Here is a 25676-nt window from a genome sequence, read left to right as displayed (position 1 = left end):
AAGCTCAGCTATGTTCAAATTATAATATTGCATTTAAGATTGAGATGCATTAAGCTGCAATATTATAATTTCAGACTTGTTTTAGAAGGGGAATGGATGTTAACACCATAATTTCTCTGCCTCATTAAGTACAAATTAGGTCATAAATTGATTCATATTTTTGTGACAGAATACAGAGATTAAACTGTCAACAGGCTGGTCATGAACTATAAACTCCTGTCATACAGAGTTGAAGGCCACATCAATACAGTCAATTCATATCAGAGCACCTTGACGTTGCAGTTAGAGATGCTTTTCATTATAGTCTATTTGGTAATAATGGGTAATTACTTTGTGATTTTATCCTGACTCCTTTATGAACATGCAGAAAATTACAAAATTTATCTAGGTTCATTTTGCCAGGCTCCTGTCCTGCACATAGTCATACAGTAGGAACATTTTCAAGTGATCACACCTTGAATCCATACTATCCATGAATCACTTATGTCTCAAACACAGTTCAGTCAGGGTGAACATGACTAGGATGACTCAAGAGTGATGTGAAGAAGCTCTACTCTGTAATCACTTGATGAGCATATCACTTTTACTGGTTTACTGCTCAGCTTGGTTTCTCTGTGATCACTGAGTCGGTTCTGTTTCTGTAAGTGTACTGCTACAAAGAGGCTTAAAGCAGCAAATGACTTTCATCACCATTTTTTTTCAAATTTGTAAACCCCTGTGATAACCTAATTTTTATTAATCCGTTAGTCTTTCTGCGCTAATGCACCTAAATCACTTCCCTCACGGTGAACGACTTTGAAGATGACTCCATCTTTTTTGGAAACTTTGTTGCAAAGTGCATTGTGGGAAGCGAAAGTGGTTTCTCAAATATTCGACAAGAAAATGAGCCAGACTGCAACAACGTAAAATTCTCCAGTCCACCAGGGTGGTTTTAAAGAATGAGTATAGTCAGTGGATGGAGGTAAAGGTGACATCTAGGTTCAGCACTCACCAAGAGACAGCAAAATTGCTGCTGCATGGAATTCCCATTCCCACAATGCACTTCGTGATAAAATTTCTGAAAAGACCCAAATGACATTTCAGTTTGTTATGTAAACAAGTGGACTGTGTTTATGATGGAGTCATGTTTGAAGTTGTTCAATGTGAGGGAAGTGATTCAGGTGCATAAGCACAGAAAGACTAATGAATTAGTGATAATTAGGATATCACTGGGGTTTTACAAATGTGAAAAAAAAATTTGTGATGAAAGTCAGACACTGCTTTAAAGTGTCCAGTGATCATTTTGACAATCTGGTGTAAAAATAAGGCCTAAAAAATGATTTGACCTATAGCAGTGATTCTCAACCTTTTTTGAAAAAATGCCCCCTTACATCATCAGGGCCACCTGGCCCTGGGCCCCCCATTTGTGCCTCAGCGCCCCCCTCTCAGCTTTGTCCTTCCAAATGCCCCCCGACAATGTTCCAACGCTCCCTGGGGGTCGGTGACACCCCCGTTGAAAAACACTGACCTATAGTGTGGCAGGTTTAGCTCTGTAAGTATCAGATCCAACATTTATATGTAAAGTTTGAACAGGTCTTTCTATATAACCCTACCCAGGATTCTTGTTACACTCTATAGACTCACTGAATGTCCTGCATACCTTTTGCCTTGAGGCAAGTCAAATAATGTATCTTTTACTGTTTTGCACTCACTAAATCCATTGTACAGAGACATTTTCATCCCTTTCTTTGGTCTGTGATCAGAACTACTCAGTTTGGACAGAACTGCTCAGATCTGCTTAAGAAAAATCTTAACAATTTTGGGACTCTACACCATGAAAACACTGGCACTGAATACTCAAACATGATCAGATTTAGCTTCTGACTGATTTGAATCCACCCCCCTCCACTCCGACACCCTCCTGCTGGTCCTACAGTAGTGCGTTGGACATGTTACTGTTCTGCCAGCGGAGACAAGTGGTCTTGGAATGCTTGTACAGGTGTGATGACTGGCTGAAGCGTTTTCCACACTTGAGGCAGGCGTAGGGCTTCTCTCCTGTGTGAACTCGGATGTGTTTCTTGCAGTCAGTGAGGGTGAGGAAGGTCTTGCAGCAGATTTTACAAGCGTATTTCCGAGCTCCCTCCACCACCAGGACGTTGTGTTCAGACAGCGCCTTCTTACACTTGGACAAGACGTCTGCTGAAGCTCTGGTCAGCTGAGGGGGGAGGGAGGTGGGCCGGCCGCTGTTCATCTCATACCCCCCGCTCTCGTTGAGAAGCAGTGGACTTGTTAGACTTGAAGATGACGAGGCAGCATCTTGGAGCACACCACCAACTCCTTCCTCTCCAACCATACCGCCTGTCATTTTTGGAGCAATACGTCTGTAGCCTGGATATCCCAGAGCGGTGGAGGTCGCCCCTCCACCACCTCGTGATGGTCGCCCCAGGGCGTGCAGTCCAAGACTTGAATGCTGGAAATCCAAACCAAACGGATCTACGCCGCCATGGCCTCCACCACCACTTCCTCCAGCTCCTCTAGGGTTTCCCAGACTGTCATGCATGGGGCGAAGGAACAGTGAATCAGACTGTAAGTTTTCTCCAAAACTACTGCGATTTTCTCCACTGAGGGGACCTGACTGCAAAAGGGAGGAAGAGGCAGAGCCAGATGGCCCAGCAGCATCCTGTCTAAGAAGGAAGTGATGTGCCACTGTGTCTCCTGTTGTGGTGTTAGGAAGGTCATCCTCTCCAGCAACCAGTCCTGCACCACCGCTTCCAAAATCTTTTGAGCCAAGGAAGCTTGAAATACTAAAACCAGGTTTGCTGTTCAGTCCATTATTACAGCTGAAGGCTCCTCTAACCATGGTGCTGCCTCCTGTGATGCTGTTCTTGAGGAGGAGCTGTGAACTGGGCTGAAGCAGGGAGTCAGAGCTGGGCTGGGGTTCCGACGTGAAGCTGCGATCGCTGCTCTCTGGGCTCAGCTCCACCTTCTCCTCTTCCTCTTGGCCTCCTGGCTCTGCTGGGTCGCTGCCTTCAGCCTGTGATGTCACATCGCTGATTTCATCGGTGGGTTCGGGAGAACTCAGAGGCTCCCGTTTAACCACCACCTACAACAAAAAAACAAAAAGTTAAGCACAGCTGCAAACAGAAGCATACTTCAAAACACCAATAAATGGCTTTATAGCCAAAGTTAGTAGTTCACATTTTCTTGAAATGTGCAGTTCTCTAATCGAATACTGCTGATCTTACTGAATCTATATTACACAATAACCCAAACAACACTTTCAACTTATTACAATGAGAGTCTAGTTCTGTCAAGAGAGGACCCTCATTAGATTGCAACACAATTGCTGAATGCACTCTGATATTTTCTGAAGCAGATATTACATTAGTGGTTATTCTTTCCATTTTATACTTCTGTTACACCATGCACATCTTTCCCCAGAAAACATTTAAAGGAAAAACTGAAGATAATACAGCCTTATAAAGGTAAGCCTCATAATGCAGTCCAATTGTTAAAATTTCTCAAAGTAGTATTTAAGACATTTATGAGGCATAAAACTCAAATTATCGGGCTGCAAATCCACTCAGGGAAGTTGAAGTTGTGTCTGTGAGAGACATGACACAACTGTACCTTTTGTTCCTGTTCCTCCATCTCATCCTCCTCTGTTCCCAGTTTTATTTTCACCTCTGCTCTGTTGTCCTGCGGCTCCTGGTCCTCCATGTCCTCCTCTTTGCTTACTCCTGTTTGCATTCGCCCCAAGTCCTCCCCTTCACAATGTCCGCTGTCTGACTGGCTTGGCATTTGAGGATCATCTTGGGAGACCCCTACCAGGCCACTAATTGGATCCACCTTAGACTCATCTCCCATCTTGTGGGAGTCTGGAGAGAGCAGTGCTCCTTCTTCTCCTGCTGTGTTCACACGCTCCTCTCCCAACAGCCCCAGAGGAGGAGCTGTGGGCCGCTGCCTCTGCCTGCTTCTGTCCTCTGACAGGCTCAGGGCAAGCGATGACTTACGTTTGTGAAAGCGTCGGATTGGAAAGGAGGCTTTCTGTTCCACCACTCTGCTGCCGACTCCATCCTCCTCCATCCCACCTAAAGCAGAGCTCACCAGGCTAAGCCCCAGCTGCTGCAGCAGGAAGGAGCGCTGCAACTTTGATCTGGCGGCGTTTGCTGCTAGGTTAGCATTAGCTGCTAGAGCAGGGTTAACTGCCAGCTCTGCTACTTGCTGCTGCTGCTGCTGCCGGTGCCTCTGCTGGTCCTGCTGAGGATGATGATGTGTAGGTCTGTCAGATGATGCAGACATGGGAAGGGTGCGTGTGGTTAGATAATGTTTGCAGGCTTTAACTACATTGTTGAGATGCAAGTGTGAGGCTGCAAGAAGGATATCCATGACGTTGCTCTCCCCCAGCATAAGTGTAGATGTGTACATCATGTCCACCAGAGCAGCAAACGCCTCAGCAGTCACCACCTGCAGATACACAAGCACTTTCTAAAAATCCTTCTTTTGGCATCTGAAACTTTCACCACTGATTGTTTCCATTCAAATCACAATAACTTTTTTTCCCCCATATTTCCAAAAAAGTCAATATTCCTAAAAAGCTGTTTACATGGTTAATGAAAATGAATATTCCACTATTATTCCTATTTATATGCAGCTGTGCACACAATTATTGAAACTTTGTTGAAAACATCAGGTTTTTTAATAATTGCTCACAGCCAAAGTATGCTGATATTCAAGTCTTAAATAATTGATAAAAGTAGATGTGTTATACTTTCCAAACAGATAATCTTTGCCTCTGCCCCAGCTGACTGTAAATCAGGGGCCGTGTGCATTAATAACCCAAAAAAAGATGCATAATCCTCATAGGGTGTATACATCTCCAAAGAATCTACATGAAATTGGAATAATATCAGAATATCCCCCAGTTCTTAGGTGTGAAATATTCAACTTAGGAAAAAAAAAAGATGTACTTTAGAATATCCAAAGAGAGTATGCTGTCTGCATAATATCCATCATGTGCAAAGTACTCTTGTCATCATCTGAATAATGGTGGAATTACCAATGACATACTAACCTCACTGTCCAGTTGGATCATGTTCATGCTTGCATCCCCCTCAGCGACAGTGAACAGAGCTCTGAAGTGGGTGCTGCAGGCTGCCAGCACTGAGCGGTGGGCCTTGAAATGTCGGCTACCCACCACGATAACGCAGTCACATAGCTGACCATGCACACGCTGATAGTTTAACTGCTGGAAAATCTGCTCAAAGTGTCCGGGGAAATCCATGGCCCTGAAGTCACAAGAAAAGGGTGGTAAAAAATTTGAAGTGATAGAACGACAGAAACCAGATCAATGCAGCAGCTTTACTCTGATGTTAGGGTGAATGGGTCACTGGTCAGACTAAATAAGATAAGATGAAACTTTATTGATCCCACAATTCACTGATTAAAGCAGCAAAAATATCAAGGGGAGGAAAATGTGCATGCATAAAGATGCAAAAAAGGAAACAATACAAAAAATTACAATAGTATTAAACTCTATAGGCTATTTACATATTTACATAAGAAGTAGAATTGCAGTCTGTCAGACAGTACAAATGGGAGACAAACACAAAAGAGCGGCAGTGCTGTCTTGTATAGTCTGACAGTGGTGGGGATGAACTGTGAAGCTCCAGCTGTAGAGAATGTTTATGAATGACCGTCAATAAACATAATGAGGTAAATCATATATATCTATATATATTATTTGGTAACTAAATGAAAGATGTCTAAAAGCAGAGTAGAAGGTACAGGAGACTGAAGATTTACAGATGATGTGCTCATAGTGGTAAAAGAAATCATGTTTCACACGTAAATAGTAAATACACTGTTTCCCATGAAGTTGGAATAAAATATTTTTGACCTCTTCTCATGAAATGATTTTGACAATGGGATTTATTCTTGATAAAGTGTAACTGTGACTCAGTATATAATCCTTGCACCTGGTCAAAGGTGATTATTGATGGGTATAAATGGGAATAAAAGGAGTAATGTGTCTGGAAAGAAAATTATTCCAACCTCATGGGCAACAGTGTAAATACTGTAGTGGGATTAAAGGCAGTACCTACAGTTTAACGCCGAAAATGTGAGATCTGTTAAGGATGTTTCTAATTGGTTGTCGATTTACTAACAGTATAGATGAGTGTGCACTTCATTCTACACATGGCTTTCTATAGTCAGTGTATGTGATTAATGTTAAACCTGAGTTACACAGTTATAGCCGAGCTTCCACTGCACCGCAGCACTAATAAATGGTTAATAGTTAGCAATCATGCAAGTCAAATCAGCATTACAGCGGACAAATGAGCAAATTTACCCAACTAATCAGCACAATTATTGCACTGTGGGATATGACAACGAAAACAAAAAGTGTGTTTTAACTGTTGTTACCTTCAACTTCCCGAAAACGTAGGTAATAAGTAGCAGAGCCGGATGTGGACAAGCTAAAGTTAGCTGCTGAATGAGCAGCAGCCACCGCTGTTAGCTACAGCAGCACAAACAGCCGCATACGGAGAGGACCGCTGGGGTTCAGAAGACTAGCTTTTCCCATCAAATGCAGCTAACACTAGGTAGTAACATTTCGCCTGCCAGGCTCCACGTCCCTTGTAATCCACTATCTTGCAGTTTACTCGCAATGAATGGTGTGACCGTGGGAGCGAGACCTGCTACTATGGTGCGTTCACGGTGTCTGTCTGGAACGAACAGACACGTCTGTTAGCTGTGTCCCAAACAGACACAGTTCGGATAGAACGATCGTTGATAAGATAAATAGCGAGTTCAATCACTCTTCGGACCCGACAAGTAGCCTGTATCCAAAAATGTCCAATATATTAACCTACTCAGACAGTTTTTTTCCAACCAGACTCACAGGGTGGCGCTGTGCTTCGTTTCCTCTTCCATGACCCCGCTGAGGCGAAGGGGTGCAGTTTCATGGTTCCACCACATGGAGGCACTGCTTCACCAAGACTGGAGTAACCAAAGATTATAAATCAATACAAGAGTAGAACCCCTTCTGATTCAGAAGTCTGAAGTGAGACAGTTTGTTCAAATATGTTTAGTAATTTAATTCAAATTGAACAATGAAAATATAACTGATAATCTATTGTTACTGTTCCTGAAGCCTGGTGTATTAAGACTAACGAATATGTTCTAAATATATTTATAAAACACGACTGTGACAGTGTCTCTTTTTTCTGATCTTAATATAGAATCACTATTTACTTATCAACATTGATTGTGTTACGTGAAATATTTATATAATTCACAAGAATAATCGGCTTCATGTAGCAAAATTAACCACCAATATTATTGCTTAAATACGGTGAAAAGCTAAAGTTTTTCAGTAGCCCAAATGGCAAAGACGGATGTGCGTAGATGTGAACAATCCTGCTTCGGTTTATTAACTCATGACAACAACTATGGCTGCCTCTTGCTCACTGGTGTGTTGTGGAGAAGAGACGGATTCCGATAAAGCAGTAATAGGTTAGTATATCACATTTGTTCAATGTAGATAGTATTTTATAAAGAAAGCATCTGAAATCACGATCGTTAACTTTGTGGTCGTGTTTACCGTCTTTATTTAAAAAACCGGTCCACACTCCACACGTGGGAGTTAGCCGCACTGCTAGCATCAGTACGATCATACCCAGTGATATTTTTTTTAATGTTTTCTATTAGTTTTAACCTTCATCAACGTCGAAGCAGTGAGGAAGAAAATTAATTCCAAAGTCTTCACGTTGTGTGATTTTATTTTTTAATTGTTAATCCTTCTGAAATGCACACGTGTTTTGATGGTATGGACACTGAAGTGCAGAAACTCTTCTTTTCTGTCATGTCTCATAGTCAGATTCTCCAATGGCAGCGTCAAACATGCAGAAAAACTTGATTTTGCAATGTACAAAAGCGCAGACGAGAACCACCCAAGGAAAAAGACCAGACGGATATTGGTGAGACATAAGTCACTATTTTCAGCTAGCATAGCGCCTTAATGTATATGTACTTTATATCGATAAGATGTACTTGTTTATGTGTAATTTCCAGGTTGCTGAAACTGACGGACTGTCCTATGTGGGAGACAATTTTGGAGCAGCGTCTATGAAATGCAACAGTCTTTGCAAGTAGGTTTATCTGTCTTTTGAGCACAGCCACAGCTGAATGGCTTGATGCCTCTAATATTTTGTTGATGTTTAGGTATTATGTAGGAGTGCTGAACAAACAGACCATGCAGATGGAGTTGCACAGTGCTCAGCTTTTCAATATGCAACCTCTTATTCCAGGTGAGATGAATAAACTGGAAAAAACTTCTTAAGGCTATATGGGAAAAGTCATTGACACCCAGTAGTAAACTTAAAATCACTGCTTGTCCATGTCTTTTTAATCACCAGGAGAAACTGAGACATCAACACCCCAGGATACTACTTTGAGCTTCAGAGATAAGGTACATTTGTCCTGTTTCTCCCATGATAAGCAAGGATTGAGCTAGAGCATGACTGAACTTGGTATTAATATCTAAGCTTTGTCATGTTTTCTCTTAAGGTTGACTCTTTGATTGAAGCGTTTGGCACAAACAAACAGAAGAGAGCTCTGAGCTCCCGCAGACTGAACCAAGTGGGCAGTGATACACTGCATAAAGCAGTGTCTAAAGCTGCCAACAGTGTGATTGATGAGAAAGGTCTGGAGGGTAAGCTACCTCAGCACTTCAGTCTTCGTTACCTTAAAGCAAATAACAAGGAACGTCACTTGTCATAATGAGGTCCACTGCAAAGCAAAGAAAAAGGATTGGCCAACTTTAGATTTCTGGCCACTTTGATCGTCATCTTTTGCTTTTTTTTTTTGGTCTTTATATTTTTGATGACATTTGGCTTAATGCCTGGTTCTGTTCTTCCTGTCACCAGTTCTACAGCAAGAAGTGGCTGAGACAGAGTCCCAGGGAGACCTTACTCTCCATCTTCCACCCTACAATGCCAATGCAGATAAACCTGAGAATGTCTATCAGTTTGACGATCGTATCTTTTATTTGCTTGCTGTGTGTCTGTGTAATATAAATTTACCACAGTAATGTGTAATTTATGAATTTGGAAGAGATTTTGTCTGTTTGTTGGCATCTCCATCCTTAGCAGCATTTACAGTTCTGACTCCTGTGGAGTTTGGGGCTTTGGAGCAAGCTGGTTCCAAGATGGCCACACTGAGCCCTGAGGAGCTGCAGAAGATGAGTGATGCGGGAGGGTAAGGCTACAAAAGGTTGACACTTACTGAGGCTCAAGCTACATGATGCTTTCTTCTCATGTATTTCTTCTCTTGTTTAAGGTGTCTGACTGTCCTGAGCCATTTACAAAACCTCCCAAGTGTAGGTGAAGCCAGAGAGAAAACAGCACGCTGCGCCTTTTACCTCTCTCTGCTCCTCAGACTGGCACGGCAGAAAAACATGAACGGGAAGTGTGAGTCATCTTGGCCCAATCCCATTTCACCCCTTGGCCCTCCCCCTTACCCCTTGCACTTAGCACTACCCCTTTAAATGGATTTGCAAGGGGCAGGGGTTGAAACATTCCCCTATGAAAAGAGACAACCCTTTGAGACCTGTAACGTCAGCAGCAGTCATCAATGCTGCTATAAACAGATGTGACAACTTTTTTTTAAATTCACCAGGCCGTCAGCAGCTGTAACCATCTGTTGCATGGGCTTTGGTCATCTTTTTGTGGCTATCAATGGCAAACCGCAGAAATGTGATCTATAACCTACTGAAACAGCATCAAATGATTAAGTTGTTTATGAAGAAAATACATACATTTGTGTGTTTCTTTCATCACACTGCTGCCCTTTTTTGCTGTTTACCTCCATCTTGTCGATGATTTGAACAGAATTATGAGAGATTTCTCTTACCCCTCCATTTGTAGTGTGGTCCTGAAAAATATGTTTTGAGGGCCAAACAGCCCCCCCCCCCTTAGTCCTTCCCTCCGACTCATCAAGAATCGGGACACCACTACCCCTTTATGTGAACACGCAAAATGGAGGGGTAAGGGGGAGGGCCAAGGGGTGAATTGAGCCCTCATTTCCTCAATTACATGTCAATTTATTTTCCTACACTTATCTCTTATACATACAGAGATATTCCTTAATACAAATGCATGTTTATGTTTGTAGTTGGGCAGGAAGAAGGCTGCCCTCGCATTGTTCAGAGAAAACTCTTCAAAACATTCACTGTGGAGACTTTCAACAATGGCAGGTATGTGGTTTGAAATGTCCTGTAACAGAAATACTGCTGTCTCACAGATGCTTTGTTATTCTTGCACTGATTTATTTGGCCACTCAGTCTAGTGTAAAGAAATGTAACATACTGCACCTAATCTTCAGGGTCCAGAACATGGTGTCCTCATCAATGCGAGCCAAACTGGCGGCACACTGCCTGGCTCTGCTGCTGCATATGGGGCACATGACTGCTAACCTCACATTACTGCACCGTGACCTGGGAATCACAGAGGCCAGGTAGGCAAATGTGTTGGATATTTCAGTGACATTTGATCAGATACAGATAATTTTACCATTCTTTTTGTGTAGAATTTATCACGCTGCTTATATCAATGTCAGTATGAGGAGTAACAGAGACTTGATGTTTTCCTACAGGATGATTGAAGTTGCCAAATCGATGGGACTGACACTAAGCAAGTTTAAAGGAAAAGGAGAAGAGGCTGCACTGGAAGACGACCACAGGCATGCCTCTCTCATTCTACCTCTGGTCAAATATGAACAGTTCATGGAGAGACGAAAACGAAGGAAAATGCGCTGAAGATCAAAAGGAAGTAAAACGTGTACTATGAAGATTGGAAATGTCACTATGGACTGTTTATTAATGCAGACAAATAAAGTGGTGAACTTGGAGGAGTATGAGGTATTTTAATATCTCACTGTACAAAATACAAAAGAGTTCAGTGATGAGCTGTAAACAAATTCTAGATGACAGAAAACACCTAGCCTGGACAGGTTAAACGTATAGGCACATTTTGTAGACAAAGCATATTGCACACTGAACATTTTATCCTTCTACTACTGGCAATTACCAGTAAAGTCTGTGTGGTTTTGAGTGTGGGGTGTATTTGCTCTCTTGTTTGGAGGGCTGTCTTACATTATCAAAGACATGGAGCTTTTCCACTGAGTGGTAGAGTTCAGGTTGGTACAGTTTGGAAGGGTAAGGCCTTGCCAGGCAAGTGTTTCCACTGCCAGCCCTATTCCTCACTTGGTAGGCAGGGTTTAGGGCAAATGCAAAACCTAACAGCAATAATGCAAGAAGTAATGCTGGTCTTGCATCACCCATCTGTACAGTACCATTTTTCTATGGACCTCCAATGGAAGGGTACCAAGAAATGGTACAGTACACGTAGTTTGATTGGATCCCTTTTACAATGGAAACCACTCAGTGGAAATGTGTTAATAGTGTGTCATATGTGAAAAGCTAAAATGAATAATATGATACCAAAAAAAAAAAAATCAGTTACCAGGAAATCATCACGCAGAGATCACAATGATCACGCAATGATCACAAGAGGCATGAGCTAGAGTTAGACTTTTTGGTTTTGCATATAAAACTTATACTATAAAAACATCTTCCCTAGATACAGTAACTGACTGAAACAAGGCACAGCTTAACATTGTAGCATTGAAGCTGGTATCTGATGCCTTTGACTCCTGCTAGGATTTAAATAAATGTGCACTTCCTAACCAGCGAGTCTTGGAAGTGCACTGACAAAACCAACAGACTACAGTGATTCTGTACATTGATAGGAAATCTGCATGTAAAAGAGAAGTGTGGAAATGGTTAGGAAGTTGACTTTCAACAGTACTTAAATGTGATCTATATTTTGAGTGCACTGCTTTTCACAGAGTGTAGAAATAATGTTTTACAAAAATGTTGTGCCTCTTCAGCTGTTTAAGACACCCACAGGGGCAGATTATTTCTTTTCAGATTTACCCAGAAGAGGACATAAGTATCCCTCAAAAGTGAGTACAACCCCTCACAGTTCAGCAACCATTTTATGTTATCTTCTCAAGGGACCTTACTATAGAAAAGAAACTTGGATACATCTTAGAGAAGTCAGTGTTCAGCATGTATAGCACTACTATTATAGTACAACAGGAGTATAGATTTACTGTTCTCTGAAAATAACTTGACACAGCAATTATTGTCTTAAGTGGCTGGCAGCACAAGTTTACAGTGAACATGTCCATTCTGTGTCCAAATTGTCAATATTTTGTGTGAATATCACTTATGTAGCACTGCCTTACTAGAATCCTCTTCCACTCCTCCATAATGACACCACAAAGCTGGTGGATGATGGACACCTTAACTCCTCCACGTTCGCTAGAGGATGCCGCAGCAGGTGCTCATTTGGGTTCAGGTCTAGAGATATACTTGGCCACTCCATCACCTTCAACTTATATAAAATGGCTATAAGCCCCAGTTTTCCAAAGGGAGGGGATCATGCTCTGCTTCAGAATGTCACGGTACATGTTGGAATTCATGTTTCCCTTAGTGAACCACAGCTCCCCAGTGCCAGCAGCACTCATACAGCCCCAGACCACAACGCTACCAACACCATGTGTGATGCAATTATCTTGTACTCATCAGGGGGCTACCAGACATACTGACACCATCTGAGCCAAACACATGTAAATCTCATCAGAACACTGGACATAGTTCCAGTTATTCATGCTCTTGGACTGTTTGTCTAATGCATGGGTCAGCAGCCTTGGTCCTTGAGAGCCTCTGTCTTGCATGTTTTAGATGTTTCCCTCTTCCAGCACAACTGACGATCATTATCAGGCTTCTGCAGCGCTTGAATCATTTGAATCAGGTGTGTTGGAAGAGGGATACTTCTAAAACATGCAGGACAGTGGCTTTCGAGGACCGGGGTTGCTGACCCCTGGTCTAATGCAAACTGTTTGCAGGTTTCTTGTGAGCCAGCTTCATGAAGAGGCTTCCCTCTGGGACAATGGCCATGTGAACCAGCTCAATGCAGTGTGCAGCATATGGTGTGAGCACTGACAGGCTGGCCTGCTTCTTCAACCTTTGAGCACTAGGACTCAACTTCTTTGGTCGACCCTGTTGCAAGTGGAGCCCATCTTGAAAAACTGCAGTATGACCTTTGCCAAATTGCTGCAACTTAGTTTCAAGGCATTACCAATACTCTTATAGCCTAGGGTATATTACTCAAATCCTCAGAGAGTTCTTTGCCATTAGGTACCATGAACATGTAGTGGCCAGTATAAGAGAACTGTACCCAAAGCACCAAATTTAAAGGCTCTCATTCATGATACACAAATTTATAAGGTCCAGTCAAGCAGACAAATGCATGAAAATGCTAAAGAGGACTGGTGGCTTTTTGTTTGAATGACAGGTACAGGGGTTTACTTACTTGTGTTGTCAGCTATTTAGACAATTGTGTTGAGTAATTTAAAGTGGATGGTAAATCTATACTGCTATACAAACTGTACACTGACTGCACTATAGTATATCCAAGTTTAATTTCCATTGTATGGTACCTTGAAAAGATATAATCAAATGGTTGCCGAAAAGTGAGGTGTGCACTCACTTTTGTGCGGTATGTACACTATGTGCACAGTTAATAGGCAAATGAGTATTCTGACCTTATTGTTATGTCTATGTATATTTTCCAACTCCAAACAACATAAATTCAATTGCTTATTGGATTTAATCATTCTCAGGTGATTTGTATTTGTAATAAGTCAGAGTGTGACACCCTACATTAAGGTGTGTAGAATTATTAGGCAGCTTCTTAAAGTAAACTGAGTCAAAAAAGAGATTTAACTTACAATAAAAAGTCAAAATTGGCAAAACACCTTTCTGGTGGATGAAATGCTCTTCAAGCAGCTAAACTACTGAAGCATGACCACTGGATAATCAGATGTTTTGTTGCAAATAGTAAACAAAAATTGCAAAAAATTGAACAGAAGGAAAGACATGAACTGCAAGACTTTAGTAGAATTAAGTGGAGGCTGTGATTGCTGCCTCTGCAAAAGTTGTAAACGGATCAAGAAAGTGACAGACTCCATTAATGGACTTCTGGCAGTTATTAAAAAGGAGATGCCTACGTTGGTCACCAAATACTTTTGAAAAGCCAAATAGGTTTATTTGCCATTTTGTGTTTCTAAATTTGTTACATTTTCTCTGAAAACTGGGAATAAACAAAAGTCAGAAAAAAGTTAATTCATTGCATAAAAATTATGGACAATAAAAGTTGCCTACTGTCTGTGCAGACTTATTCCCCTGAAAAAGTCAAAACTCACTTTCCTTTGGTAAACATTCAAGTTTGAGGTTCACAAAGTTTTTGGATCAGCTCGGAGCACTATACTTGTTTGATAATAAAATTAATCCAGAGGAATATAATTTGCCTAATAATTGTGCACACAGTGTAATTTAAAATTAGTATTCACTGACACCCAGAGCTCCATATGTGCAGTACACAAAGCCTTTTAGCAAAGTCCTTTGTCCAAGTTGTGCTTGCCACTATTCATTGGATAGAACAGAACATACTACCACTGTGGCAACCACTCTCTACAGTGGCACTTATCCTTGTAGTCATGGAGATTCCAAGTCGGGAAGGATACTGGGATGAGGGGAGCCCAGAAGGGGAGCTAGCCAGTGGACGTGGGGGAGGATTTTCCAAAACCCAAGAGGTCATAGACGTGTAGCTATGAAATGATGAGAAAAAGTTACATTAATTTAGTCTGAACCAGTGTAAGACATTTGACCATCATAAGACAGAGACTGCACAAAACCACTGATGGTCTTTAGTCTGTACCTGTTATTATGCCTTAAAATACTATTGTTGCGTAATAAACAGCTGTCATTGCCAGGGTCCAAGTGCAGGAGTGCTTTTTTGTTTCCAGGGTGACCCTGGTATAAGAGATTGTCATGGACAACACCTTTTACTGGCCCAATAATAGCAATGCCACAGGCCTGTGCTGGTTGGACACGGTTTCGTAGTACCTAAAGAATGAAATATGAGAAAAGAAATACAGAAATTACAGTTCTATGGTTATTACACCTTGTAACCACATAATTATAATTACAATATTTTTGCACACTTAATGTATATTTCTTTTGCTTATCATGTTGATAATACTTGTCCAGTACATATTGTACAAATAGCTGTTCTAATTGTGTTTAGGGTGATTTAATATATATATTTAGATATAATTATTTTTTCTTTTCTTTTTGTTGTATTGATAATTTCTTTCCTGCTACTTTTTCTTATACTTGTACGGAGAAACTATAGGGAATTAAAAGGTATTTTGATTCTGATCAGTGCTTATCAAACTGTTCTTGTCTTGGTCATCCTTACCTTGATGTCGGCACTTGCACAAACATGGATCCCATATCCACGGTTTCCAACCACATCATTCTCCACAATCTGTCCACTGCCACTGAAACCAACACCATGGCCACTGTTTTCATAGATTCCATTGCCACGAAGTTCCACCCGGCAGTCCTTCTCCACTGTTACCCCACCTCGACCATTTTCAAGAATGCAATTTGTAACCAGTCGGGTTAGCTGACTGCTCTGCAGAACAGCAATGCCAGTGCCACGGTTACTGTTCACAAGGTTAGCAAAGACATTTAATGGCTCACTGCTCTTCACGTACAGACCAACCGCTACAGAAAGGCAGATAGAAAATAAGAGTGAAAATTTTAGATACTAGCAAAAGAATTTATTCATTTTGACACTTGTTGAAATGTATGTTTTTCCGTTACCTCCATTGTAGCTCATACAGTTGCTCTCCACTAAGGCCACACTGATGGACCGACGAGCAGAGTGGCACTCATCCTCACTATCCAGATCGCTCTCCCACGCAAACAGTTCTCCCTCTTCATTTAAGTTCTCCTGCCCTTCTCTCGCCTCTCCCTCTACACCCCTCCTTTCACCACTGCCTCCTTCTCCACCGAGTCCTCCCTGCCCTGGCCAGTTCCCCTCCCTGGCCTCGATGTTTTCAGGATCCTTTCTGCAAAACACTGCCAGCCCATACATGTAGTTATGGGTGATGTAGTTTCCCAAGAGCTGTGGACGACTGGATGACATGACCCACACACCACAGCCTTTGTTACCTACAGACAGAAGATGAAAACCATAATGTAAAAATAAGGTATTGTGTCAAACATAAATGCTGTATCAAGAAAAATTTAACATGCTGTCATGGGCTAAATTACATACAGTAGACATGATTTCCTTCAATAAGTCCACGTCCTCTTTCTCCCACCACCACGCCATCTGAATAACCGTGACAAATATAGTTGTTCTTCAGGATGGGATCACCTCCTCTGCGGATATCCACACCTCCCCACTGGTTCTCTTTGATCACATTATCTGGAAGTTATGTGAATGAAAATATAACATTTAGATTTCCACAATAGCATAAAGTAAGGGCGAAGTATTAAGGTGGCAAGAAAGAATCCATCTGGATGGGACATGTCAATTTACGCACCTGCTATTATCCCTCTTCCATTCTCATTTATCGCAATCCCCGCTGCTTGACCCTGAAAGATGTGATTCTCACTATGTAAGAAGGAAACAGAAGATGAGTATGAAGGACGCAAATCTTTAACCATATTAAGTTGTTTCATTCTCCCTAGAAAGCCAGTTTCATCTCAATAAATCTCTCAGAAATAATCTTTGTTTATACCTTACGAAATGTATGGGGATGTAAAGCACTGGATTTTTTTTAATGTCAATTTATTAACTGTTCATTACTAACCCGTTCCTAGGTAGTTTTTGACTCAAACCTCTCCTGAAATTTTTTTTATTACAGTATGAAATACTCAACACATTCCTGGGTGAGTTCTTTTCTTTTTTTTTTTTTTTTTTAAACGCTAGAGCCTACCTGACCACAGGATTCCCACTGAAGAGAATATACACGCCTGCTTCTTTGTTGTTATATATCTGGTTGCTCCGAATTGAACCTTTTCCATTGCCAAGGACAACAACACCAGAGCGCAAACCACTATGTATTTTGTTACACTGTAAAAAGACAGATGGCAAAGTCAGGGCAGTTACATTTGTAAAAATGCCTACTTGAAAAAATTTTTAAGGAATTGTGAGTTTTCATGCATATCAATGCAATTGAACCTGATGTTATTTTCTGATTTGTGGGTACTGATTATGTCTGCTTTTACCACAATGATGGGGTTTGCCCCTTTTCGGATGTCCAGTCCTGCCTCCCCATTGGAGTGGATGTTGTTTTCTGCAATGAGGCCCTGAGCAGAGAGGCGCAGGAACACACCTGATGCACGGCACTCACACACTTCATTTCTCACCATCACTATCTGAAGAAGGTGAGACACACAGACAGATCAAGTAACAGGTGGGATAAGAAACTTTGGCTTAATTACTAATAATCTAAGCTGCCTTTACGTGATACATTATTCAAAAGACATGCTGCATATTTAAGTTCAAGTGGCATTCAGTTACTTGAACTCTCAAAAAGCAAATTATGATCATATTTACTGTGGAGTTCTGGATACAACGGACAGCATAGTTCAGCCCTCGGAAAACATTGCCCTCCAGCCGAGCTTGACCAAAGTTAGACAAATGCACACCTCCCTTCCCCTCCCTGAACAGGCAGCGTCTGAGAATGCAGCCATGAGTGGATGCTGCCAACATATGAGCATCAGGATCCCTGTCTAGTTCCTGCTGAAAGGTGAGGGGCTCAGGAGTCACCGACGGGGGATCAGGGCAGGAAGCCAGTGGTAGAGAGCCATCTGGTTGTGGCTTCAGCAAGTGGGACAGACCATGATGGGCATAGGGGATTTTGTAATCCAATGTAAATAGGCTTTTGATGTTTGATTTTTCTCCTTCTCGATTCTCTTCCTCTCCATCACTGCGCTCCCCATCACTCCAGCCATCTTCAATCACTGTGCCCTGACATACCACCTCTACCCCTGTCTTCTTCTGCCAGTCTTCTATGCTCACATGCTCCTTTTTAATATTAGAACCTGGAGGCTGAGGACCGACAGTGGACAAAGGCTGAGGCCCTATGGGAAGGCTACTATCTCCAGACAGGCCACATGATGGATACGTCCTGGCCAGGCCTGCCAAGTGTTTGCAAGCCCAGTTTCTTTCTGACACTGGAGGACCTTCAACAGTCACAGAGGCTGTGTCACTTCCTGAGAAATCGCAACTGTCCAATAAACTGAGGACAACACCCAGCAAATGGGCAGAGCTGCCCTGCAAGAAGGAACAGAAGCGAGCTTGGCAAGTTCCCGGGCCACGGATTTGCAGCTGAGCGCCCTCAAAGATGCAGTTATCAAGTTGGACATGACCCCATGATGTCTGGACAAAGCAAACACAGAATATCATGAGACAGATTTATGAAAAAAAAAAAAAAAAAAACTGATTAAACTGAAATTAAACTCAAGACACTGGTCTCTTAATACATTCAGTCATTTTAAATGAATGGGAAAAGGACAAATGTGGGTGTAGATGTTTTTCTAATTGATTGAAGGTAGGAAGGATTAAGGAACATTGTTGTTATACTTTTAGTACCTTTTAAAATAATGGTGATGTATGTTCTTATCTGTTTTAAGTTTGTTTTTAGTACTGACTTTTATTGTGTTTATGGATGTATGGCTGTGATTTCCATTTGTGTAACTTCTGCTGCTGCTGCTGCTGTCTTGGCCAGGACGCTCTTCAAAAAGAGATTTTTAATCTCAATGAGCTTTTTTCCTGGTTAAATAAAGGTTATAATAATAAAATAAAATGAAATAAACACAATGTGCTGTCACCTGTACTGTTCAGTTTTACTGGGTAAAGTCTGGCTTATGTTCAAGCATAAAAAGACAGCCAGCATACTGATAGCCTAGCTTTTTAATTTTACTGCCATTGAAACAGTCAGTTACAGAAATGAACCACTAGCATCAAATGAGCAACACAGGGATCATAATTTATTTGGGGCTTAATCATTTTGTAGAATGAGAAATGAGAACAGTTTTAAACACTGGAAAGTAAAGCTGAAGATAAATCTCCTGAGCTTGATTGAGGAGTTATAAATATAAGATTATTTTTTAATACATATTCTGAATTTCTCCAGTAAGATATCCTGTAACACTGCAAATTACTGTGATGGTTAGAATTCTTTTAATAAGTAAACTGTTTTGACTTGAGTGAACTGAGCTGATGGGGGCATGGTCAGCATTCTGTTTTAGTTTGGAGAAGTACCTATCTAAAGTCTTCTGACTGTTAGATCTATACGTTGGCAAGGTCTGTCTTGACAAAAAAAAACAAAAAAAAAAAACAGCCACAGATATTAAAGGACACATGAATTAACAGACTACTCTTTTTCACAGTTATGCTGATAATTTAAAAAATCTGACCCAAGAAATGCTGTTACTTCACCTTGTAGACCACAGAAGAGAACCAAGGTGGCATGAAGACTAGGTTACACAGCCTGGCAGTGGGACACTGTTGCTCCATACACACTAGAAGGACCACCTGACCCAAACGGCCCAATCCGACCAGCTCCACAGGCACCTTCAGCGCTACTTCAGCCTGCTCCTCATACACCCCAGGATGGAGAACAACACGATCATAAGGTCCAACCACCCCAAGAGCCCCGCGGAGGGTCTCAAACTCACATCCATGTCCAACATGCCAAACCCTACGGTCTTTTCGACGGCGGAAAAGGAGGCAGGCAGAGGACTGGAGCTCTGGTCCATTTTGAGTCCAGGTGCGGGTGGCCATGGCGTGCTGCTTCAGGGCCTCTCTCCAGGATGGGGGCTCCAGGTGAGGCTGACTGGGCCAGTTGGGATGCCGGCACTCGCGGCAGCCCAGGTAGATCTGTCTCCAGCGGGTGTTATCCAGTGACAGGATGAGCTCCCGCCAGGCACGACACACCTGGCAGCAGCGGCCCAGGTCAGGGAGAGGCAGATAAGCCAGAATAACCCTCCACAGCTCCACGGGGAGGCTGTCTACCTTCATGGCAGCAGAGGCAGTAGCTGGGGAGCACCGTGATGGGAGACAGGAGAGCCGCAGTTACAGCATCAGGAAACCGGCACGTACTAGAAAAACACACGACAAAACAATGTAGAACTAACATCCAAACGACTAGCTCATATTAATGTAGGGGTTTTATAGGAGGAAAATATATATAACAAACCAAGACACGTTGGAAATGAGGCCCGGAATCATGTCATTACTGTTTATGTAACTTATTTTCACTGTGCTGGCAGAATTCGATGTTTGAAAACAATTAAGCTAGCTCCCTCTGTGGCGCTAGTACGAGCAGACGCACCGTTAGCTACAACATCAACAGTCTGACCAAGCACCGAGTCCAGCTCAAACTAAAGGCTCACCTTTGCACAGTTTGCCAGAGTTAGGAATATGAGCGCATTTCTCATCTTCACAACGGCTCCTCGTTTTCATGTCTTTGATGACGTCTTTCTCCTGACTGCTTTCAGAGTTTAGAACAATCCATGATGACTGCAGATGTACCTATCACTAATGGGACTCAGACGTTTGCTTCCAGTTTACGGCAAGAGCACGAAACAAACAGAGCTGGGCCATCTTCCGCTTCCTCAAAGTGGGCGTGAACTCACTGGAAACAGGCAGCTGTTTACATCCACAGTAAAGCATCGTGTAATTCGTGCTGCTAAAATTAGCCATATTTGCACCTCAGCTCTGATATCACTACTGTTATCACGACCTTTTACAGCAGCACGTCTAAGTGTTGTGTTCTTTAAAATGTAGGCTATTGTGTTCATTAAAACATTATCAGAGCATGAGATCATCATAATTTAGCTGAGCTCACACTGTGATTTACAAGATTCCAGCCTCCAAACATTATTGTTTTTAAAGCCCTTTTTCTCCAATTATTTAGACAATTTAAAGAACATTACAAACTCTAAAGCAAACGAATTTAAAAAAACTATGACAAGTATATAATCTTATTTAATTTGTATAATTTGTATTTTATGCAACGACACACACACACACACACACACACGCACACACACACACACACACACACACACACACACACACACACACACACACACACACATATATATATATATATATATATAATGTGTTTCTATATATTTGACATGTAAAATATATTGTAAATTGTTCTTTTTTTTTTTTTTTTATCCTACTTTGATGTATTCTATTATGTATATATACTGTTCAATTGTTCATTGCTCAATAAAAAAAGTAATTTACAAGATTACTGACAAATAATATAATTTGAAGTTCGCCACTGTAACCAGCCTTTAGCTTCTATCAAGGCAAAGTTAGAAAGAATTACATTTAGCCAATTGAAAAAATTACACAATAAAATGTCACAATTAAAAAAAGAAACGAAAAGACTGGAGCCTAAAACTGTTTTTCCAGCAGGTGGCAGTGTCCATTCACCCAGGACTTAATATGTTTCTCTTGACAATACACTCGTTATGACTCTTAATGATTATTTTCCAAACACCACTGGTCCATGTATGCTTTGACTCTTTTAAAGAAATATTAAAATTAATTTATGACCTTTTGGTGAAACACCAAAACGAAAAACTGACAGATTGAATGACTATTCAACTTATATTTAATCACCTTAAATGAAACGTGGCCATTCATCACTATAATAAAATAAAATTAAATTAAATAAATAGTAGACCCCCTAGTCCTGAATAGGGTTTAGTTTTTTTTTATCTAGTGCATTCATCACTACTTGACAAAAATAAAATAAAATGAAATGGAGCCATAAGTCCTGAAAAGATTTTTTTTTTTTTTTCTTTGCCTTGTCCAAACAAGTTTACTCTCTCTGATGTTGACTCCAAATAATAACTTGTTCAAACAAGATAATCATCCTTTGTAAACAAGATAATGATCATGCCTACATAAAATAATAAAAATACCTCCTTTTGGTATGCCAAGGGGTCTGTAAAAATGACCTCAAAAAGGCACAGATATTTTTAAACAAGGTAACTGTTTATTCACATATTTTCAATCATTAGCGTACACTTACATATTGCTTTACATAGACAAACAAATATTATAGAAAAAATAAAATATAAAGAAAAAAAACAATAACTGAATTCAGATTTGTACAGTTCATTTCTATGGTCAGAGTCATACTGTGTTTATCAAGAAAGAAAAACTGACAGAAAAGTCCAGATTTTCTATACATTTATCTTGCTGGCCTTTGGTATTCCTTACATTTTCACTCCTTAAGACATTTAATTGAATGCATCAGTATTTCATTTTCCTTTAACTTTAGCTGTAAGTAGACATATAATGCTTATTATACTGATAGAGATAAATGTGCGTCACTATGCCTTCTTTTCTTACTGACAACTAGAAAATTGCAAAGTTGGCTAAATGATGTGTCCAGTATGTCGTAAGTGTCACTGCTGCAACCTGGATGTCACCCATCACACAAACAAGCATGGTGTGTTATTGTAAACCACGCTTTCTCTTTGTTTGCTTTTTGGGTTGTTTTCCTGCAGAAGAAAATATACATTCACTTTTATTTTAGGTCTTATCAGTACAAATGACATTCAGTACAACAGCTTCAAATACAATGTGATACACAAAGAGTTAAACTTTTATTATCCTTCTTGCTTGCCTGATTTAATGCTTGTTTTCATGAATCAAGTGTGGAAATTTTGCTCCAAATGATATTACTTCCTGATAAAACTAAATAGGCTTACTCACTTATGGTAACTAACAAATGTAACCTATTTCCCAGAAGGAAGGTTTATTTTCTGCTCCGACTATACTTGAAACATTTTGTCTCCACTATTCTGAGGTATGGAAATCATTTATTGCACAGTCAGAATCACAGCAGAGATTAACTTACTCTTCTGGTTCCTTCTTAAGCTCTTTATGACCCACGGAGCACTGGGATCAAGACAAATCCTTTGTCCATCCTTTTTAAGAGTGCCACTGCAAGATGAAAACCAGTAGTGAAATCAGACAGTATTGTTGCTTACAAGACCAAGCAGTACTGTTCCAGATCCAGATAAAGACACCAGTAATATTACTCCTCTTATTGTTCTCTAACTACAAAGTAACAGAATCATTATCAACTTTGCTCTTTGGACTTACATTATCTCAGTGTCTTTGCAGTGAGAGTTAGGTGGATACACTTCCACTTTTTTTAAGTGTCGTCCAATTGGCTTTTTCTCCTTGTTGATACATTTACATCGCAGATTTATTCCTTGATCCCCAAGGCCAATACCTACAGGTAGTGAAACATAGTGAACGTTGGAAAAGGAATAGGGTATTACTGTCAGACAAAAGTCGCAACAAAGAAAACATTTGACAGCTCTTAGCCTAATTTCTTGGTTATAATTATTCATGCATTAAATCTGCAATTGGCGCACCAGACTCACCTTCTGCGATGGCCAAGAAAAGCAGAAGTGTCAGTATAGTTGCAGCAGTCATATCTGCTCTAAAGTGGAAGATAGAGTTGCGTTATAACTTGTAAAATACAGCTGAAACATGTAAAGCTCAGCTCTTTTCTCTTCAGTTGTTCACTGTAAGACAGACCCTCTCTGATTTTTCTTCACTCCTTATTTGTCCTTCCTGTAGTTACTCAATAATCCAAGGCATCTGCATTGGCTATTGCAACTGAGGGTAGTTCACATGACAGGATCTGGATTTTGCTTATCTTTGTTTATGAAATAACTAAGAGTATTTATAATCTCTGTTTCAGATCTGCCTTATTTTGGCATTTATAAAATGTTTTATAATCTTGAAGTACATCACCTCAACTTCAAAAACGGCTTTGTTACAAACTGCAGAAAGAATGCAATACAAAATGAAAAAACATACAAAACAATAGTACAACAGCAACTTTTTATTCAAAGCATTACTTTCTTTGAGAACATGCAATTTTAGGGTTGTTTTTAACACATCACTTGTGTTCTGGCATGACCCTTTAAATTTTGTGTGAAACACACACAAGGAATGTAAACTCCTGTAGGGCCACCCAGACAGAGGAAGGGACGCCTAGTAAAAGTTTTTTTTCTGAAATGAACACGGCAATTAATCTTCTACCCCGTCCTTCAGCACTTCGTAACCCAAAAACTCAGTGACATTTGCCTCTGACACTTCTTTCCTCTCCTCCTCTGTATAAGAGTGAAACATTGAAGTGATACATCAGATTTTTTGGAGTGGGGTTATATCATGAACTTATCAATAGCCTGTCTCTGTATTTGTTGTTGTAGGTAATAAGAACGGTCGCATTTAGGAAAAGCACACCAGAGTAATGGTACAGAACAGGGCACAGTCAGCGTCTGATTCTGATTCTGAATGCTGTGTCTGTGTTTGCCCACATGCCAAATTAGATTTTCAGTTTATTTACTATAACACAATTTTTCGTGCCAGACAGCTTGACCCTAGTTGTGGTTATTAGGCTACACTATCAGGACTGTGAACTTAATTTGCTAAGCAATACTTAATAAAACTGAATGTTTTATCGAGTAAGTAAGCTAAGTTATGTACCTTTTGTTCAAATATGGTCACATCCGGCTTGGAAAAATACAATATGGTGATGGCCAAATTGCAAACTACTGAGTTCCCTCCATCCACTAATTATTTATGGACTGTATAATTAGTGGAACATTTGATTTGTTTTATGTGGTTTATTAAAAATAAAATATAAATTTATGAGATTTACAAATCATTTCATTCTGTTTTAATTCACATTTTTCAAAATGCCCTAACTTTTCTGGAATTGAAATTATACATCTGTGGGACTCAAGGCTCTTCAGAGCCAACTTCAGCAGTCAATATCTGTATTACAACTTTAGGATAGTGCCATTCCATCAGTGTGGAGCTCAGGTCCTTGCCCCTTGAGCCCTTAGATTTTTTTTTGTGACATACTTTGACAATAAACTGTCATTATGAAAAAATGTATAAGTCATATTTAGGATTTTGTTACTATTTTACTTGCCATCATACATCCATTTCTAACTCTGACTAACACATCTGATGTGTGGTATAATGGAACAGGAATTCATAAACACATTATACAGATAAAATATGTAGTGATAAAAGAAAGAAAGCTTTTTAACAACAAACTGAAATACACTGTAACTATAGCACACAAAATCATATTCATTTTTAAAGTTCTTCTTTTTTTTTTTTTTTTTTTTTTTTTGTAGTCTAAGTGGTTAAAATACTATTTTTACCCATAGCCCCATAACCAGTAGTCCATTACTTTGCTTCTCCACCTGCATTCTCGTGTCTTTCTCCTAAATGATTGTGGTCTTCTGCAGGTAACACAATGAATACGGATACCTGATACAACATTTTAACCTTTAGTTCCCTTGAAACTCACTTATTTACCGTTGAGCTTAAACCCCACTGTAAAGTATTTAATCCCTCACCACGTCTATCTGTTTACCACTCAACAAGGAATGGTGACAACAAGCTCATGAATCATTCCTGGTTTTCCCAGCACCTACTTGGCCTCCTCACTGTCTGAGTCTTATCAGTATCAGTGTGTGTAGTTTTGTGGTCATGTGTTTGTGTCGGTTGTGTGCTTTTTGATCAGGTATGGATAGTGAATGTTTTTGGGCAGCGTGCCATTCAGCATCTCAACAGATATGTGGCTTTATCCTCCACTGCATTGTTTTATATTTTCTTTTGTGTTATGGAATG

The 25676-nt window shown here is 40.5% G+C and overlaps 4 protein-coding genes across 6 annotated transcripts; 1 reads left to right on the top strand and 3 right to left on the bottom strand.

Annotated features, from left to right (window-relative positions):
- Window positions 1–1152: 1152 nt before the first annotated feature.
- Window positions 1153–6928, bottom strand: zbtb5 (zinc finger and BTB domain containing 5). 3 transcript variants are annotated; one of them, XM_030147688.1, is made up of 4 exons: window positions 6884–6928; window positions 5054–5267; window positions 3610–4446; window positions 1153–3082 (listed from the first exon to the last, which is right to left on the bottom strand). In XM_030147688.1, exons 1-4 carry the CDS (start codon window positions 6913–6915, stop codon window positions 1910–1912), a joined length of 2256 nt encoding a protein of 751 aa, XP_030003548.1. In that variant the 5' UTR covers window positions 6916–6928; the 3' UTR covers window positions 1153–1909. The 3 variants fall into 3 exon arrangements, with proteins under 3 accessions (XP_030003548.1, XP_030003562.1, XP_030003555.1); XM_030147702.1 differs by having other exon boundaries at window positions 6855–6903; XM_030147695.1 differs by lacking the exon at window positions 6884–6928 and adding an exon at window positions 6406–6845.
- Window positions 6929–7363: 435 nt separating this feature from the next.
- Window positions 7364–10888, top strand: polr1e (RNA polymerase I subunit E). The gene is made up of 12 exons (XM_030148058.1): window positions 7364–7497; window positions 7858–7961; window positions 8056–8132; window positions 8206–8291; window positions 8400–8452; window positions 8551–8695; window positions 8910–9020; window positions 9144–9240; window positions 9322–9452; window positions 10156–10237; window positions 10366–10497; window positions 10636–10888. The coding sequence occupies exons 1-12, from the start codon at window positions 7422–7424 to the stop codon at window positions 10796–10798; spliced, it is 1257 nt and encodes a 418-aa protein (XP_030003918.1). The 5' UTR covers window positions 7364–7421; the 3' UTR covers window positions 10799–10888.
- Window positions 10889–10890: 2 nt separating this feature from the next.
- Window positions 10891–20652, bottom strand: fbxo10 (F-box protein 10). Its single transcript, XM_030147538.1, has 11 exons — window positions 20372–20652; window positions 19416–20077; window positions 17529–18353; window positions 17198–17347; window positions 16906–17042; window positions 16510–16580; window positions 16239–16391; window positions 15782–16132; window positions 15372–15682; window positions 14829–15016; window positions 10891–14718 (listed from the first exon to the last, which is right to left on the bottom strand). Exons 2-11 carry the CDS (start codon window positions 19995–19997, stop codon window positions 14538–14540), a joined length of 2949 nt encoding a protein of 982 aa, XP_030003398.1. The 5' UTR covers window positions 19998–20077; window positions 20372–20652; the 3' UTR covers window positions 10891–14537.
- A 1322-nt stretch (window positions 20653–21974) lies between these two features.
- Window positions 21975–23560, bottom strand: LOC115429111 (interleukin-8-like). Its single transcript, XM_030148366.1, has 4 exons — window positions 23402–23560; window positions 23115–23247; window positions 22867–22952; window positions 21975–22507 (listed from the first exon to the last, which is right to left on the bottom strand). The coding sequence occupies exons 1-4, from the start codon at window positions 23451–23453 to the stop codon at window positions 22461–22463; spliced, it is 318 nt and encodes a 105-aa protein (XP_030004226.1). The 5' UTR covers window positions 23454–23560; the 3' UTR covers window positions 21975–22460.
- Between the last annotated feature and the right edge of the window lie 2116 nt (window positions 23561–25676).

The sequence above is a fragment of the Sphaeramia orbicularis genome, chromosome 1 (assembly GCF_902148855.1).
Source record: "Sphaeramia orbicularis chromosome 1, fSphaOr1.1, whole genome shotgun sequence".
Taxonomy (NCBI): domain Eukaryota; kingdom Metazoa; phylum Chordata; class Actinopteri; order Kurtiformes; family Apogonidae; genus Sphaeramia; species Sphaeramia orbicularis.
The sequence above is the reverse complement of the archived record's forward strand: the minus strand, read 5'-3'. Positions and strand labels throughout refer to the sequence as shown.

What these genes read in the sequence shown, in the direction of transcription:
- polr1e (XM_030148058.1), top strand. Translation starts at nt 7,422, where the DNA reads ATGACAACAACTATGGCTGCCTCTTGCTCACTGGTGTGTTGTGGAGAA. An exon ending in GAAAAACATGAACGGGAAGT is followed by an intron (nt 9,453 to 10,155) that starts GTGAGTCATCTT and finishes TTATGTTTGTAG; the next exon opens with TTGGGCAGGAAGAAGGCTGC. An exon ending in GAGACTTTCAACAATGGCAG is followed by an intron (nt 10,238 to 10,365) that starts GTATGTGGTTTG and finishes CCTAATCTTCAG; the next exon opens with GGTCCAGAACATGGTGTCCT.
- zbtb5 (XM_030147688.1), bottom strand. Translation starts at nt 6,915, where the DNA reads ATGGAAGAGGAAACGAAGCACAGCGCCACCCT. An exon ending in ACGAAGCACAGCGCCACCCT is followed by an intron (nt 5,268 to 6,883) that starts GTGAGTCTGGTT and finishes TTGTGACTTCAG; the next exon opens with GGCCATGGATTTCCCCGGAC. An exon ending in TGGAGGAACAGGAACAAAAG is followed by an intron (nt 3,083 to 3,609) that starts GTACAGTTGTGT and finishes TTTTTGTTGTAG; the next exon opens with GTGGTGGTTAAACGGGAGCC.
- fbxo10 (XM_030147538.1), bottom strand. Translation starts at nt 19,997, where the DNA reads ATGAAGGTAGACAGCCTCCCCGTGGAGCTGTGGAGGGTTATTCTGGCT. An exon ending in TCTCTTCTGTGGTCTACAAG is followed by an intron (nt 18,354 to 19,415) that starts GTGAAGTAACAG and finishes TGCTTTGTCCAG; the next exon opens with ACATCATGGGGTCATGTCCA. An exon ending in ATTTTAAGGCATAATAACAG is followed by an intron (nt 14,719 to 14,828) that starts GTACAGACTAAA and finishes ATCATTTCATAG; the next exon opens with CTACACGTCTATGACCTCTT.
- LOC115429111 (XM_030148366.1), bottom strand. Translation starts at nt 23,453, where the DNA reads ATGACTGCTGCAACTATACTGACACTTCTGCTTTTCTTGGCCATCGCA. An exon ending in TTTCTTGGCCATCGCAGAAG is followed by an intron (nt 23,248 to 23,401) that starts GTGAGTCTGGTG and finishes CACTACCTGTAG; the next exon opens with GTATTGGCCTTGGGGATCAA. An exon ending in TGCAAAGACACTGAGATAAT is followed by an intron (nt 22,953 to 23,114) that starts GTAAGTCCAAAG and finishes TTCATCTTGCAG; the next exon opens with TGGCACTCTTAAAAAGGATG.